General features: G+C 36.3%; 1 protein-coding gene across 1 annotated transcript in view; it reads left to right on the top strand.

Annotated features, from left to right (window-relative positions):
- The window catches only part of LOC117407203 (multidrug resistance-associated protein 1-like), a gene marked incomplete at its 5' end in the record, with an annotated part of 34,218 nt that extends 18,161 nt beyond the window's left edge, over positions 1-16,057 (top strand). The window contains 10 exons of the mRNA XM_059028667.1: positions 323-477; positions 1,970-2,125; positions 3,554-3,753; positions 4,522-4,648; positions 5,143-5,244; positions 5,900-6,043; positions 8,749-8,907; positions 9,529-9,695; positions 10,521-10,715; positions 11,783-16,057. Coding sequence (XP_058884650.1) covers positions 323-477; positions 1,970-2,125; positions 3,554-3,753; positions 4,522-4,648; positions 5,143-5,244; positions 5,900-6,043; positions 8,749-8,907; positions 9,529-9,695; positions 10,521-10,715; positions 11,783-11,924 — 1,547 coding nt within the window. The remainder of the gene's footprint in view (positions 1-322; positions 478-1,969; positions 2,126-3,553; positions 3,754-4,521; positions 4,649-5,142; positions 5,245-5,899; positions 6,044-8,748; positions 8,908-9,528; positions 9,696-10,520; positions 10,716-11,782) is intronic.
- Between the last annotated feature and the right edge of the window lie 476 nt (positions 16,058-16,533).

Below are 16,533 nucleotides of genomic sequence, written 5' to 3'. Positions count from 1 at the left end.
TGCTATTACCAACCATCTGATTGACATGCTTTTCAGGTAGTAAAACAGACTTCCTGAACAAAGACACGCAGACTGAGAACTTTATTCTAGTGTAGCTGTAATAACCAGATACAATCTTTTCCAATTAAAATCCACTACATGTTGGCTATAAAAATTTCTCTTTCAAAATGACATTTGAGTGAATGGAACAGCACAATATGTAATGTCGATGGAATTATTGTTAGCTATTACACAGGTTATTTCTTATTAATTTTAGAATTGTCATTGTTGTTTTTTTCTTGTTCTTCAGTGTGACATGTTGGCTGTTTGACTTTTTTCATAGGTTTGCTGGTATGTTGCGGTGCTTTTGTCTTGACCAGAGGGACTTTGCATGCCTCTCGAATTCTGCATCACCAGATGCTGGACAGCATTCTTCATCTTCCTCTTCTGTTCTTCGAGACAACCCCTATGGGTCAGGTCATCAGCAGGTTCACTAAGGTAAAAGGGGAAAACACTTGCTGTCATTCCATGAATTACCATCATATCAAAGGAAGGACACAAACATAAAATGATTGGAGTCACTTGAATCCATGTGAAATGTGAGTAATGAATCTGACTAGGTTTAGTAGCGGAGATACTCGGATTCTCTCTGATGTCTTTATGTTTTACGCCATTGTCAGTTGTTGAAGAGTTACAGGTACAGAACATGCATTGCTGTACCTTTGCTGTATTTGTGTTGTACATATCGCAGCACTACATTTATGAACATAATCCCAATAGTTTTTATATTTTTATAGTGTATCCAGATCATGATCCCTCCTGCAACAACACTGCTGGTTTTCTGTTACCCACATAGACATTAATTTCAACTAGAGCTTTTTCATTGTGGCATGATCTGGATACACTATGAAGCTTAACAACCTTTTTTCCAAACCTCTTATCATTTTATTTTGATCTTTTAGGTGTCCAGACTTATATAGTTTTACTTAACTGTATGTTTTAGAAAAGAAAATGAATGTATGAATTTCTCTAAGTCTAAATTGTGTAAAAGACTGCTAGTTTGTTAGGTAAATTATGGTAAAAGGTATAAGCTTTCGAGAACAGAAAGAGCATATTGACCTTGCAGTATTAGCAGTGTTATTGAGCCTATGTATTCCCGAGGCGCAATCCAGTCTGTGGAAACTGCACTGTCATAGAGACCACAACCTGGAACATTACATCTGCTGTTTGCAGTGTGTAAATAAACCTCTAGCACTACTGGCCCTATGTGGCAAAGTGGCTGCTGATTGGAAACAGGCGCAGAGGTGATGCAGTGCAGAAATAATCACAAGCCAGGAAACTAATCCGTTTTGGAAAAGGGGTCTTTTATTTGTAACTCCCGGTCTGGCGACCAAACAATAAATCTCCGGCAATACACACCAATGTGTAATGCACAGAGGTAACAATAATAAATGGAGTGCAGTCCAAACAATAAACACATGTTATCTGCCCCACAATAATACAGTACACGAACACCAGTCCAGGTGCGTGCAGTAGTGCTCGTGGTGGGTGATAACAATTACAAAGTGACCAAGGCGACAGCTGATTCACAAAACAAAAGACAATTACTAACAGCGACAAACAAACAAAAACACTCACAAATACTTTTTCTCTCTTTTATGGGTTTCTCCTGGTCCAGTTTCTCGTTCTTTTAACTAAGCGAAGGAGTAGATTGCGATTCTCCGTCCCCTTTTATGCTATCACGCATGACCCCTTGGTAAACGAGTGCAGCTGTCTCTACAATCTGCAGCTGCTATGTCATTTCCATTCCGGGTCAATACGTTCCTGCAACGGAGTCTCGCCTTCTTCCAGACTGACCGACTTCCCGGCTCTGTCACACCCTATTATAAAGAAATAGATGGGTTTATATAATTCTAATGATTATATTGTACATAAAAAGGATAAAAGTGCCTTCTTAGAAAGAACTAATGACACACATTGCTTCCTACAGGATATCTTTACAATCGATGAGCGTTTCCATTACTACCTCCGGACCTGGTTGAATTGTATGTTGGATGTGGTGGGAACCGTGCTGATCATTACTGTCGTCACACCAACTTTTCTGTTGGTAGTCTTCCCATTGGCTGTCCTTTACCTTACTATTCAGGTATGTCAACCTTACCCTGGAGTAATTTTCGACCCACAGTTTTACCCTAAAATATAACTCTTTAGTGGCTGTTTAATACATTTCTCCATAGCCTTGTCTTCTGTACACTACTCAGAATGCAGCCTTGTAGACCAATTTGTTTGCTTAGGTTGTTGATACACAAGCTTAACCTCACTTGGAACCATCTTCCCTATCTCTACGTGAAGCATATTGAAGGACAAATTCTTAACCTTGTTGCTATTTTTAACAAAAGCGATAGTTGAGAAGTATTTTATATACACAGAATACGCAGAAGGAAAAATGCAGTGTGGGGAAGTGAAATAAATTGCATACTAATCCACAACTAGTGTTAAGCAGGTCATTGAGTAGGGTCCATTGTTGCTCATCTGAAAATGCAATGCCTTTTGGAGTGCATGCGCCAGTGGTTTTAATCTGTCTCGCTGCAAGGCTGGGTTCTTGCCTCCAGGGTTTGGTATCTTGGTAGCTTTGGTGGGGGTGAAAAGAAGCTATTGGCTTGACAGTGGGTCAGTAAGTGGGTTGCAGTGTTGTGTTTTCATTAATGCTTTGAAGTGTGATTTGGTGTGGATAGAAAATATCAGTTATCTTTTCTTATTCTTGTTGTTTAGATTCCCTTTGTATAATTTATTGTTTCCTATCATCCTATTATGTCTAAAACCAAGTGTAACCATTACCTGCCCCCCTATAATCTCCAGTATATGTAAGAAATACCATATTTGCTCTTAGTTTGGTTATAGAAAAAATGATACATATGGAATAAAAACAACAAGAAGAATACATTTGTTCATATTATTATTATTATTTGTTTATTTAGCAAACGCCTTTATCCAAGGCGACATACAGAGACTAGGGTGTGTGAACTGTGCATCAGCTGCAGTCACTTACAATGACGGAGCACAAGGAGGTTAAGTGACTTGCTCTGAGTCAGTAAGTGAGCCAGGATTTAAACCAGGGACCTCCTGGTTACAAGCCTTTTTCTTTAACCACTGGACCATACAGCCTCCTATGATATTAACAAATCCAAAGTTTGTACAATACAAGATAAGGCCCTGACTCTCCCTTGGTACAATTTCAGATTATTATTATTATTTGTTTATTTAGCAGACACCTTTATCCAAGGCGACTTACAGAGACTAGGGTGTGTGAACTATGCATCAGCTGCAGATTGACTTACAGCTATGTCTCACCCGAAAGACGGAGCACAAGCGACTTGCTCAGGGTCACACAATGAGTCAGTGGCTGAGCTGGGATTTGAACCGGGGACCTCCTGGTTACAAGCCCTTTTCTTTAACTGGACTGGACCACACAGCCTTCTTATGCAGTTAACCTAATGTTGTGTATTGTTTTTAAAATGTCCTTGTCAAGAAGCCTGCTGTTTTGCTACATTCTGCACATTGCTGTCTTTCTCAGAGGTATTACATTGCAAGTTCCAGACAGATTCGTCGGTTGGATGGAGCATCCCGCTCCCCTGTGATCTCACACTTCAGTGAGACTCTGTTTGGTGTGTCTACAATCCGAGCATATGGATACCAGGACCAGTTCATTAACCAGAACAAACAAGTAGTGAATGAAAACCTGGTCTGCTACTATAACAATGTCATTTCAAACAGGTAAGGACACACCCTTCCCATACAGTGTCTATTTGAGGGAAAGCATTGATAACCACTTACAGAACATTAAGCCATTGCAGAAGATAAGCAAGGCTTTAAGATCCATCTTCTTACCTCATAAGAATTAGCACCATCATCACTGGTACCCTTATTTTTGTGCACTGCTTGCTAGTTCTTGTTTTTTTTACTTAAAAAAGGATATGATTTTATTTTCAAATACTGTTTCCTGGTACCTTATCCTTTCCTGTACTGCAGTTCAGCCCACAATTATGATATAAAATAAAACCACAAAAATATTCAGCACAACCATCGTAGGGAATGTGGCAGACAAATCTGAGGCACTGCACTTGTAAATAGTATGTGTGTTTTGTTTATTTTGAATGTACATTTTGAGGGGATGGGGTTAAAATCCCATTCCTGCCAAATCCATGTGTTTTGGACAATGCTGACAGCTGTTGCAATGAAATGTTTTCACAGGGAAACACTGAAAAACCAAACCATCTACTGTATCTACTAATTTAATCAACTCAGGTTAACTTCACAAAACAGTAAACCCAATTTATTTAAGCACAGCAATACACTAAACCACTGGCCTAATATTGTTGTACAAACACCCTGTACAAATACCAAATCAAATCAAAATACCTTTACATGTGCACAAATACTGTATTACGACTTGTAAAATATGTCCACTTAGTGACAGGGATGAATTGTCACAGGGAAGGAATTGTCATGGTCCCCCTGGACTATACTCTAACTGTTTTCCAGATGGCTGGCAGTGAGACTGGAGCTGGTTGGAATCCTGATGATATTCCTAGCTGCCCTATTCATGGTTTATAATAAAGACAGTATGGATTCTGGAACAGTGGGTTTAGCCATGTCGTATGCTTTAAATGTAAGTATTAAAAAAAAAGAATGAAAGCACAGTCTTTCAAAAAGCTTTTAGTTTTGAGACTGCAGTGTAATTACTGGCTTTAATGAGTGAAACCAGCAGTATGACATAAAAATATATTTTCTTACACTATCTGTTTACATTGCAAGGTGGGGCATTTCATTTCATTTTTCAGTTTTAATGTTACTGTATGCACTGGTTTATTTATATTTTAATGGGGAAACTATAGGTACATAAGTAAATATAGTTTAACATGCAGGATATATTGTAAACTAGGTTTACTTAGTACATTTGCTGGAGATTAGGGGGAATGTTGATAATGTTGATAAAGAGCTGCTTCTAGACAGATGCTCCCTCTTGTGGTCAGAGTTAATAATGATTGTATGTTGAAACGTTGGTCTGCCGACCTTCTGTTCATATCAGTGGTAGGTTATCAAGTTTCTGAACGGTATGCTAATAAATATTTCCATACTTTTAATTTTTTTTTTTTTTTCCAGATCACTGCAACTTTGAATTTTTGGGTTCGTAAAGCATGTGAAATAGAAACCAATGCTGTGGCTATTGAAAGAGTTTATGAATATGCTGAAATGGAGAAAGAGGTAGATGTTTTTGTTAAATCCTTATCTTTTTTTTTAATAAAGCAGTTAGTCTGCATGGAAGTATAGAACATATAAGTACAACTCGTTATCCCAAACATCATGTCCAGTATACTTAGCTTCCCAAGTGAATTCTGTTTTTAACAATATAAACATTAATATCAATCAGTCGAGTTGTGAAGTCATTACCGGTATTATTATTATTTCTTTATTTAGCAGACGCCTTTATCCAAGGCGACTTACAGAGACTAGGGTGTGTGAACTATGCATCAGCTGCAGAGTCACTTACAACGACGTCTCACCGAAAAGACGGAGCACAAGGAGGTTAAGTGACTTGCTCAGGGTCACACAGTGAGTCAGTGAGTGAGCCGGGATTTTAACCAAGGACCTCCTGATTACAAGCTCTTTTTTTTAACCACTGGACCACACAGCCTCCTTGTTATATACCCACATTATGTAGTGGTAATGGATGTTTTATATGCAAATAAAAATTCAGATCAAAAGCATTAATATCCTCCACAGCCCCGCTTTATAACATGTATTTAATTAGAGGTGGCTGCGTATTATCATGAAGCAGGAGTACCCATACTAATTCTTAATAAAAAACACATATGTTTAGTTTGTTATATTATTTATGCCATGTTACATTCTTTAAAAGGCTCCTTGGGTCCTATCCAAAAGACCACCTGAAAGATGGCCTAGCCAAGGGATTGTCAAATTCATTAACTATGAAGCTCGATACAAGAAAGAACTGGAGCCTGCTGTGAAAGACGTAACATTCCAGACACTCAGTCAGGAGAAGGTAAGGAGCTGGTTTGAAATTGAGCTACATTTCTTTATGTAAAGGCATATAGGTTTGTTATACTTTATATGTTTCATACAAACAGCATAAGGTTTCATTAGTTCATTTGTATTCATAGCTTTAAAACGGGTTTAGGGGATTGTGATGGAGAATGTATTCCTCCATTACTAATATGGACATTGAATAAATGGTTATTGTAAATGGGGAAAAAAAGAACACATTTATATTTACCTGGGTTCCGGCAACGATCTCCGGGCCCCGTGGAGAATATTGCCTGTAAAAGAATAGTTTAATCGGTTAGATTGAACGGTCCTGATCTGAATAGATGGTGTACACACCAACACTGAAGATATCGCACCGCCTGGCATCTGTATTGTTTTATAGATTGAGGAATGTGTAGAGCTCTTTGGACATTGGTTGCTTCTAACAGCCAAGGAGAATACTGTAAACTATAAGAAAGTTTGTATGTGAACGGGCAAAAGGTTTTAGTTTCACTAATAAAAATCGATACTTTGGGAGAGAGACCGACAAGCCTGAATCGGACACATGAACGCACGCGGCTCTGCTGTGCACATGTAGACCATGGGGTGGGAGTGGCCTTTAACCCAACAAATTAACGTAAAAATCATTTTATAGGTCGCACTGGCGTAAAAGTCACTCCCCGCTTTTTGAGGATGTTTAAGAACATATCTTCTTTGCTTTACTGAACATTTCTTTCCAAAACCATTGTTTAGACAATAGTTCCCACTGCACTGGCTTTTACAAATGTGTTTAATTCAAATGTAAAAGAAAAGTATTAAAGAGTGCTGCTTCATCAATTAAAGCAAAAAAACAATAAACTAAGCAGTACACCATCTAATAACCAGTAAACAAAACATAAAGTGTTGCATACGGTGCAGTACAATTGCATTCAATTTCCAGCTCTACAAATACATTAATTTTGTTTTGTTAATCAGAACCATAACCATACACATACTTTACAAGTGTACCACTGCGTAGGACTGACATGTAGAACAAGTTACAGTATGTATTAAAGTCATTCAAAAGTACTCCATTCAAACAAAATGTTTCTACATCGGGCCATAAACACTTTCCTCCCCTATCAGCTTGTTTTTCTTTCGCCATTTTAAGTTTGTCTTTGTTTTGTCTCCAGTCACGTACTGTTTTTTACTCATTGTGATTAACATGTATTTTGGCAAATTGAACAACGTGCAATTTCAGACCTGTTTAGTAGGAATTTTTTTGTTTTTTTTCTTACTGTCCTACTTTATCCAGTCTCAAAGTCACCAGGCAGTTACTCATTGAGACTGAGGCCTCCTTTACAATGGTGTCGTGGAAAACAGTAAAAGGACAATTGCAAAGTACAAACAACACAATAAAAACATTTATAGTTCAAACTTAATCAGCAGCATGCAGAGATCAAAGAACACAATAAATAGGACATGTCTATTTGTTAATGTAGACTGAAGGAGAAGCATTGGCTGGATTTCCTAAGCAGTTCTCAAATACAATCTTTAAAACCAGTGAAAGAAAGATTATCAAATTCCATCTTCATACTATGTTGGAAACAGTTTCACGTCTTTGGGTGTTGATATGCAAAAGATGAATCTCCCAAACGTATTTGAACCCTTGGAACAGCCAAATTAACAGAATCATGACAGTGTAAACTATAGCCAATGCTAGTCCTTTCTATTAGAGCACTCAAAAAGAGAGATGCCAAGCCTTCAAAAACCTAAAACACAAAATAATACCAATGAAAAAGCCAATGGTTCATTAGAGCTAGTTGTATGTGCATATGACTATGATGTTTGAAAGGAGAACACTAGAACAAATCTGCCACATAAATTATATAGAACATCTAATTTAGTAGAGACCTTAAAAGAAAACTGGTAAATATAATCACCATAATCTAAAACAGGGAAAATAGTAGCAGTCACTAATTTTAATGTGCTAGATAGGGGAACAACCTTGCTGTGCCAAAATTAGAATCAATATGTGATTGATCACTGCTTTTAACAAAACCTGATGGCATCTGTATTGTACTGTAGATCTGTGAAATGCCAAATCAGCCCTAATAAAATGCTTGTTAAAACAATCAGTGATATCGTTACCCTTAATATAAGTGCAATCAATAAATGTCACCTGTTGGGGCAGAGTTCAGTACCTTGAATGCTACCATATAAGGCAGTAAGTAGTTGGTCTGGATAAAGGCCAGAAATAGCGTTTGCCCTGTGGCTGTTGATGCAAAATACTGATGCCATGTTTTCTTTTCTTTGCTTTTGTTTTGTAAATAGTTGTTTTTATTCTATGCTGCCACAAAAATAAAGTTCATTGGTTATTTTCACACTACGTCTGACTGCTGACTCATACCTCGCTGCTGCTCGGAAATCCTTAAAGGGATATGTATTTAAAGATATCCATTTTTGACAAATTTAAAATATAATAAAATCAGTTCTAAAACCTATATTCAATCCAAGCATAACATAAAAGAATACCTCCCACAACTGTTCTTACTACAATTTAAGGTTAAAATAAGTAAAAAATGTAAAAATAACATTCACACTTTATATTGACCGGAGGTATTTATTTATAATGTGATGAATTATTCGTAATGAAGCAGCCCCTCTTTCACAAACTGTAAACAATACAGCTTGCTTAGTATTCAAATTTGGTAATATATTTTTTTATTATTATTTTTTTTACAGGTTGGAATTGTTGGAAGAACTGGTGCAGGGAAATCTACCCTAAGTAACTGCTTATTCAGGATCATAGAAGGGGGAAAAGGCATTATTTTAATAGATGGTGTTGACATAGCCAGTATTGGGCTACATGACTTGCGTGGGAAACTCAACATTATTCCACAGGTAAATCATAACAGAAGTGTGAGCACAGCTTTCAGTGCTGCAGTCTACCACCACAGTGCTAACTGACACATTTTATTAACACAGTAACAACAGGCTTACATAATGATTCCAGGGTGATTCAATAGAAATGCATAGAATGATTATGCTATCTGGAGAGTGAATGCATTATGGAGCTTGGGTTAAACATTTGAAAGATTTCTGCATTAGTTAGGTAGAAGCACTACAAGGCTCTCAGGTCTTTCCGTTATTATATTTTTTGTTGATAAGGTAGTTTATCAGTATCAGACTATTGGCAGCCCCAAGACAATTTGAGAATCATACTTATCACCACATAATGTGTGTGCTTGCTTAGTTAGGAACAGCCCTATTAGTAAATATTGCAAAATTACAGAAACCTTCAAATATACTTGCTTGTTTTCAAGCATAACTTCTGAGGTATTGGAAAGCTTGCAAAAGTATATACAGTTTAACAAAAAACAAAATCTGTTTTCATTTATCATTACTCACCCTGTCAGGAACACCTACACACCAAGCGCAGGCATTGATTAAAATCCAGTTGAAGCTACCCACAGCATTAAATCTGAGGTTCCCCTTAACGCGTGCTATGACATTTATCTCCAGGACCCCATTTTATTCTCGGGGCCCCTCAGGTTGAACCTGGATCCATTGGAAAGGCATTCTGATGCAGAGCTGTGGCAAGCTCTGGAAATATGTTATCTGAAAGACTTTGTGTGCTCGTTACCGAAGCAGCTGCACCATGAAGTTTCAGAGGGGGGAGAAAATCTCAGGTAAAATTTTTAAAAAAAAAGAAAAAAAGAAAAGCGTGCAAAATGACTGGTTTGAGTCATACCATGTATTGTAATATAACACTTAAGTTAAACCTTAAATGATAAGTATTAAGAAGTATTACACTATGCAGTAACTGCTGTAGAACTTCTCTAAAAAAAGGGGGGATGTTATACAAAATGTGTATAAAGAAAACAACTGTGCTATGAACAAATGATACAAAAAGGTCTAAGTCAAACAATGCGCAATACGGGCTGAAATACCCCTCTGTTTTAATGTACCAGGCACTAGTCTTAAAAAAATGACTTGGCCATTTCAATCTCTATAGTAGTCTCTGAAATCCTCCCCATACTTTCCAGACCCTGGGTGCTCACCTACACCAGGACCTGTCCATGCTACATTGATAGCCTTGGATTAGAACATATATCCTTGTTATTTTTGTTTATTTTTATTTTTTACTGATTACGTATCCTACAATATATTCGGCGTGCTTCTCTGTTGTGTTTCTGTGTAGATGAATTATACCATGATCTATTCCAGAAAAAAGATTTGTATATTTCAGATAGAAACTTAAAAAACGTATAAAAGTAGACATCAGGTTTTTTGTTTTTTTAAATCCCTCGCATTGCAAGTGACAAATTACACATTTTCATAAAGTAATATCATTACTGTGGTTTCCGTATGCCTTTACACGCAAGTGCCAACTCAGATTTAACTTAAATAAGATGTAGAAAAGGGAGCATTGTGGGATTAGCGTACTTTCTCTTCTCTGGACCTGGTAATGTGTTATTTATATCCTTGTTGCAAATATGAAATTTGTTTTACAGTGTTGGACAACGGCAGCTGATCTGCCTTGCACGTGCCTTACTACGGAAAACAAAAATATTGATCCTAGATGAAGCAACCGCCTCTATCGACATGGAAACTGACAACTTGGTCCAGCTGACCATTCGGAAGGAGTTCTCTGACTGCACCATACTAACTATAGCTCACAGGATACATACAATAATGGACTCGGATAGGTAAGTCAAGGGCATTTCTCTAACAGCATATTCCTTACATTGTTTTGTTCTATATTCTGCTGTCATAGTAAATTATGTTACATAAAACTTACCTTTACTAATAAATTCTTCTTGTGTGGATTCATTTTCTGTTTCTTCACTTCCTTTCAAAAAGTCACCAGCCCCCCCATGGCCTCAACAGTGCTCTCTACCATTAACTTGTCCCACTGCAACACTGCCCTTAATGGATGAATACAATTCATCAGTAATCAATACTGCTTAAAACAAGTGATCCGAAACAACAAGAAGAATACATTAGTTATGATAACAGTGAAGTCTAAAAAATAAATATTTATCTGGTATGATTCTGTTTAATTTTGAGTTTATTTTAATATTCAAACTTTTACCACGTCAAAGTTATTATATTCATGACCAATTAGAACAGCCACCATGAAAGGTCCTCCCAATTACTACATCATTTACTACAACATGTAAATAATTTCTGTGTACATGGAAGAGACTTGAACTACTGAATATGAAAAAAAAAATGATACGGCATTAATGTAAATAATAAAACACGTTTTTGTTTTGAAATGTACATTTAATAGTGGTAAATGGAATTCGGCTTCTTGTGCATATATTTTGTGATTATGTGAATAAGAAATCAGTGAGGTGACGCCCACATGACCCTAAAACCCTATCCACGCTACTGTAATGCTGTTTTAAATGTTTTTAAACTGAGCAATTAGCCCCCCTTATGTGTTACTGTGACTGTCAATGCTTTACTCTGTTATCCTTGGTATCTGTTTAACAACACTCTTTGTGGTTGTGACAAATTATAGTGAACTTTTAATTTCAGGAACACAACCCTGTTGCTTTGAAAATAATGTGTTGCTGCACTGCCAGCATTTCACTGTTTACCACTGTAACCCATTTCTCAAAAGATCTTAAAAGGTGCCAGCATGTTGTATATTTCAGTTATCCAATTTTATAGCAAACTGAATTATACAGTTGTCTAGAAGATTAGTCACGTAATATTTACCGCACATATTTGAACTTTTTCTAACTCATATTCCATTTTCTTGCAGGGTGCTAGTTTTGGATTCTGGAAGAATTGTAGAGTTTGACTCTCCAAGCAATCTGATCCAGCGAAAGGGTGTTTTCTTTCACATGGTTTCCGAGGCTGGCATAATTCAGAACAAGAGTGACTCTGTGAGTCATTGGGACTGAAACAGTCACTGGCTTACTTGACGTACTGTAGCATTTTGAACACCTAAAGCAAAAAAAATGACAGATATTAATTCAAAACTATTGGTCTTTTCAAGTGCATTTACATGGGGTAAGGGTCCTTATAAAATGATCCCAGTATGCCAAGGTTGTTCCTGCTAATTCATTTCAATTAAAGTATTAGCAACTTATCAGTCTTCCAAAACCATATAACCTAGATATGTTTTTTTTACAATGTTTAGTTTTAAGGAACACTCAGATATTGTAATACCTCACTTACATTTTAGAATAACGTATTTATTTTGAACCAAAACTATTCATTTTTAACCTGTTACTTGAGTCCACCTTGTTGGACTTAGTAAATCAGAAAGTAAATCAGACAGTAAATCAGAAAGATATATGTGATGCCCCTTAGGTCCTTAATGAAAGATTGTGCTAATAAGGCAGGAAGTAATTTAAAATGAAAGCAATACTAGTAATACCAAGTAAAACCAAGCCTATAGTAAAGATACATCATGTTGATACATCATTCATGTGCCAACATCTGCCACCATGCAAATGCAGTTATTGTCATTGTCATTATTATTCTCAATAACTAAAAGGCAATAACAACGTATGCATGTAATCAAACCAAAAATAAATACTTATTTTTAAAAAAGCACTCAGCACAAGTAATTGCACATAACCTCCTGTAGGAAGTGTATTATTGTCTCAAGAGTAACTGAGCATAGCACAAACATATTTTAAACTGCCCTGGCTTGCAGTACAAAACAGTTCAACCTGCTATGTAATATTTTATATTCCACTACCAAACAACCGCTGCTGAACTTACCCAATCCCAAACAAAACTGATAACGAATCTTTTGGTTTTCAGAAGATTGTGTAAGGCTTGTGTATTTATTGTTGACACACAATATGTGGGTTCAAAAGACTTTATTGGGAGAGCGCACGGTATGAGGATGTGTACAGAGCAAAAGGGATATTGCAGCTGTTTAGTCTTGTTTACAAGTCTCTCACATTTTCTCATTCTCACTTCCTGTATCCCCTACATAAAGATATATATATATATATAGGAACCCTAATTGTCCAAAAACAAACGTACATTCAGTCAAGGTGTAGACACACATTTCAAACATACATACAAATGACTTAGTTTTTATAGATTTCTGGTTGCTCCTCTTCATTTTTCTTACTTTACTATTTTTAAAAGATTCGATGCTGGTCCATTTTTGTCAGCAGGAACAATTGTGTTTCTCCAAATTCGCTCCCGTCAAATCGCACCCTGATGTAGAGAGCACCCTTCCCTAATTCTGACAAAAACCCAGCGCACAGCACAGCCTACTCAGGACCTTTATATATTATTGTTTTGAATATATTCCTGATTTAAGTTGCAGTTTGGCTTATTGAAGATATGAAGCCTGAGGTAAGCGAATGTACCTACACTGAGTAGGTGCAATCTCCTTTGTAGAATAACTTGGTATGGTTATAAAATAGAGTTGTATTAACTAATGTGTTGTTGTGTTTTTTAGATTCACTTTGTACTCTTTTCAGTCTTGTGATTCAGAAGTGATGTTGTGGCCTCAATAGAGCGCTCAGAATAATGTCTAACATTCAGTTACATCTGATGCACCAAGTGTGACCAATAACCTGTCGTTGTAATTTCAACTGAGTACATGTGTTTTTAGTCATTTAAGTAAGTTTCTTAATTGTTGAAAGGATAATTGGTTCATTGTTGATTGTGAAGTAATTGAGAGACATGTGTTGTAGAGTGCCTGAATACTAGGTAAAAGCAATGTTAGGTGTGTGGCTTTCAATCATTTTGAGCATTAAGTAGAAAAGTAACATCCAGCGTCTGGTCCATTTCAGTAACCCTATAACAGCAAATGAACTTTATCGGTTGCAACAAAGTAGCGTACCTAAAGCTCAAAAAAAAAAAAAAAAACGTGAGTGGGGTGTTATTGTTTTTCACATTCCTATAAAGCGTTTTATTTATTTATATTATAATTAGATTTGAGTTGTTTTCAAGAGATTTTCAAAGTGCCTTAAACAAGAGATTTGTGTACTCACTGAGCAAGCTAGCTGTCTGTCGAGTGTCCCTTTTTCTCTTTTGCAAGTTTTCATTAAATGCCTATAACCCTCTTTTCTTTTCTCCATTGTTCAGATTGTTTCAGCAAAATACATATCTTCAACATTTTATTAGAAAAGAGAGGTTTAGCTCACTTAATTTAGCTAGCTGCTCTGACCTCTCAACTCAGGTCTCCCCAATATTTTACTTTCAGATCTTCTGGGGACAGTACTTATGCATTATTTGCATTTTAAACGTTAATATATAATTTGGATTGTAATATTTTCCAAATACGTGGCTACTATTAAACAAGATGCTTGGATATATAGAGAAAAGTGTTTAATTTAAATCAAGGGAAGCAATGTTAAAACTTTACAATGCATTAGTAAGACCTTGTCTAGAATATTGTGTTCAGTTCTGGTCACCTCGCTACAAAAAGGATATTGCTGCTCTAGAAAGAGTGCAAAAAAGAGTTATTTGGGGTTTAAAAGGCATGTCATATGCAGACAGGCTAAAAGAATTGAATCTATTCAGTCTTGAACAAAGAAGACTACGCTGCGATCTGATTCAAGCATTCACAATTCTAAAAGGTATTGACAATGTCGACCCAGGGGACTTTTTCGACCTGAAAAAAGAAACAAGGACCAGGGGTCACAAATGGAGATTAGATAAAGGGGCATTCAGAACAGAAAATAGGAGGCACTTTTTTACACAGAGAATTGTGAGGGTCTGGAACCAACTCCCCCGTACTGTTGTTGAAGCTGACACCCTGGGATCCTTCAAGAAGCTGCCTGATGAGATTTGGGGATTAATGAGCTACTAACAACCAAACGAGCAAGATGGGCTGAATGGCCTCCTCTCCTTTGTAAACTTTCTTATGTTCTTAAATGTCATGTAGCCATTTTTTGTATCATGTTATCCGGAATGTTAATTGTTAAATTAATTAAAATTGTATGAACTAGATTGGTATCATTGAATTACCGGCTTAGTGGCGGTTTAATGGAAATGCAGAGTCTTAAAGCTTAGAGTAAGTAGCGGGGTTCTGAAATATGTATTGTTACACGTCCCCATGTGCTGCTACAACTGTTTAAATAACGTACCTGCGTACGTACATCAGGACAACTTTTTAGACTAAAAACTTTAAAGTCTGTTTCAAAGCTTTTTTTGAAAATGACCACTCTAGTGCACTGATAGTGTAAGGATTATTGCCCACATTGTCAAAGGTAACACAGCAATGTGGTACGGAACAGAAAAGGCAGAGCACTTGTTGTTATGTGTTTTTTTAAACTTCCTGCAGTGATTTAGAGGACAGATCTCAAACACCAGTGCACTAGAGCGGACATTTTGAAAAGAGCTTTGAAACAGATTTTAAAGTTTTATAAGTGTAAAAAAGTTGTCTGGATGTTAACAATGAAAAGAAAAATTACAGGTCCGTTATTTAAATAATTGTAGCAACACGTGGGGATGTATACCGTTATATTTTTCGGAACCCCGTTACTTACTCTTTAACGCCAATTTGGTTTTCAACTTGGTATACAATAATTACCAGTAACAGTGGCATCTCAGGAACAGTCAATCTAGAAGTGGACAGTCACACGGAAAGGAATGGCAAGCTATAAACTAAATATTTCCCCACATGCATACTATTGCATGAATCTGAATGTGTCAGTCATCTTAGGTAATGTTCAGCAGTGTAGTCATGGATAAATGCATATTAAGTTTTCTTGTTGCAGAATCAGGGGCCCGATATCCATGATGATACTTTTCCTAAGTTTCTTCCACTTGTTGTACTTTAAGGTATGGTATAGTACAATAACCCATGGATTATAATAGCCAATGATTTAATACATAATATTGGGGTACTGTTTCTAAACTGCATTTTGTCAGAAAACTGTTTAAATCTTCTTTTCTTCTTTTATTAAAAACCTAAGCTTGCTCTTGTAATTTAAAATCAGATTTTTACTTACAAATCACAATGTTGGCTCTGCTTATAACAGTGCCGTTTGGAATAAGAAAAAAAAAAAAACTTTTGTATATTACCCCTTAGATGTTTCTTTAATTGTTACAAAAGGGTGAAGAAGTCTGTTTCTATTAATAAAGGTCAGGACTGTTTGCCTAAAAAGCATAAGATGCTTTGTTTAAGAAAATACAACCTCTTTTTTTAAAAATGTTTTTTTTTTTATGCTGAAATATATTGCTTAGATATTTTTAACAATGCATATGCAGAATTGTACCTTGAGTAATACAAGGCGCTATTTAAGCCACGGTGCAGATCTGATGGTAATGGTGTATATATAAAATAGGTATAAATGTTGTGTGTACTTTACTACTACAGTATGTTTGTGTGTGTACTGTATGCAGAACATGATTTTGTTTTTGTTTTGTTTTTCTAAACAGATCACATGAACAAGTTTGATTGTAGTATTGTTATAGTAATAGAAAGAAATGATATAATGAAAATGTGTACTATTTTTATGAAATGCAATTTGAAATGGCTTAAGCGTGTTACTTGATAATATCAAATATTAGTTTGGCTTCTGACAGCTC

The sequence above is a fragment of the Acipenser ruthenus genome, chromosome 8 (genome assembly GCF_902713425.1).
Source record: "Acipenser ruthenus chromosome 8, fAciRut3.2 maternal haplotype, whole genome shotgun sequence".
Taxonomy (NCBI): Eukaryota; Metazoa; Chordata; class Actinopteri; order Acipenseriformes; family Acipenseridae; genus Acipenser; species Acipenser ruthenus.
Note: the sequence above shows the minus strand (reverse complement) of the source record. Positions and strands in the feature narration are given on the sequence as shown.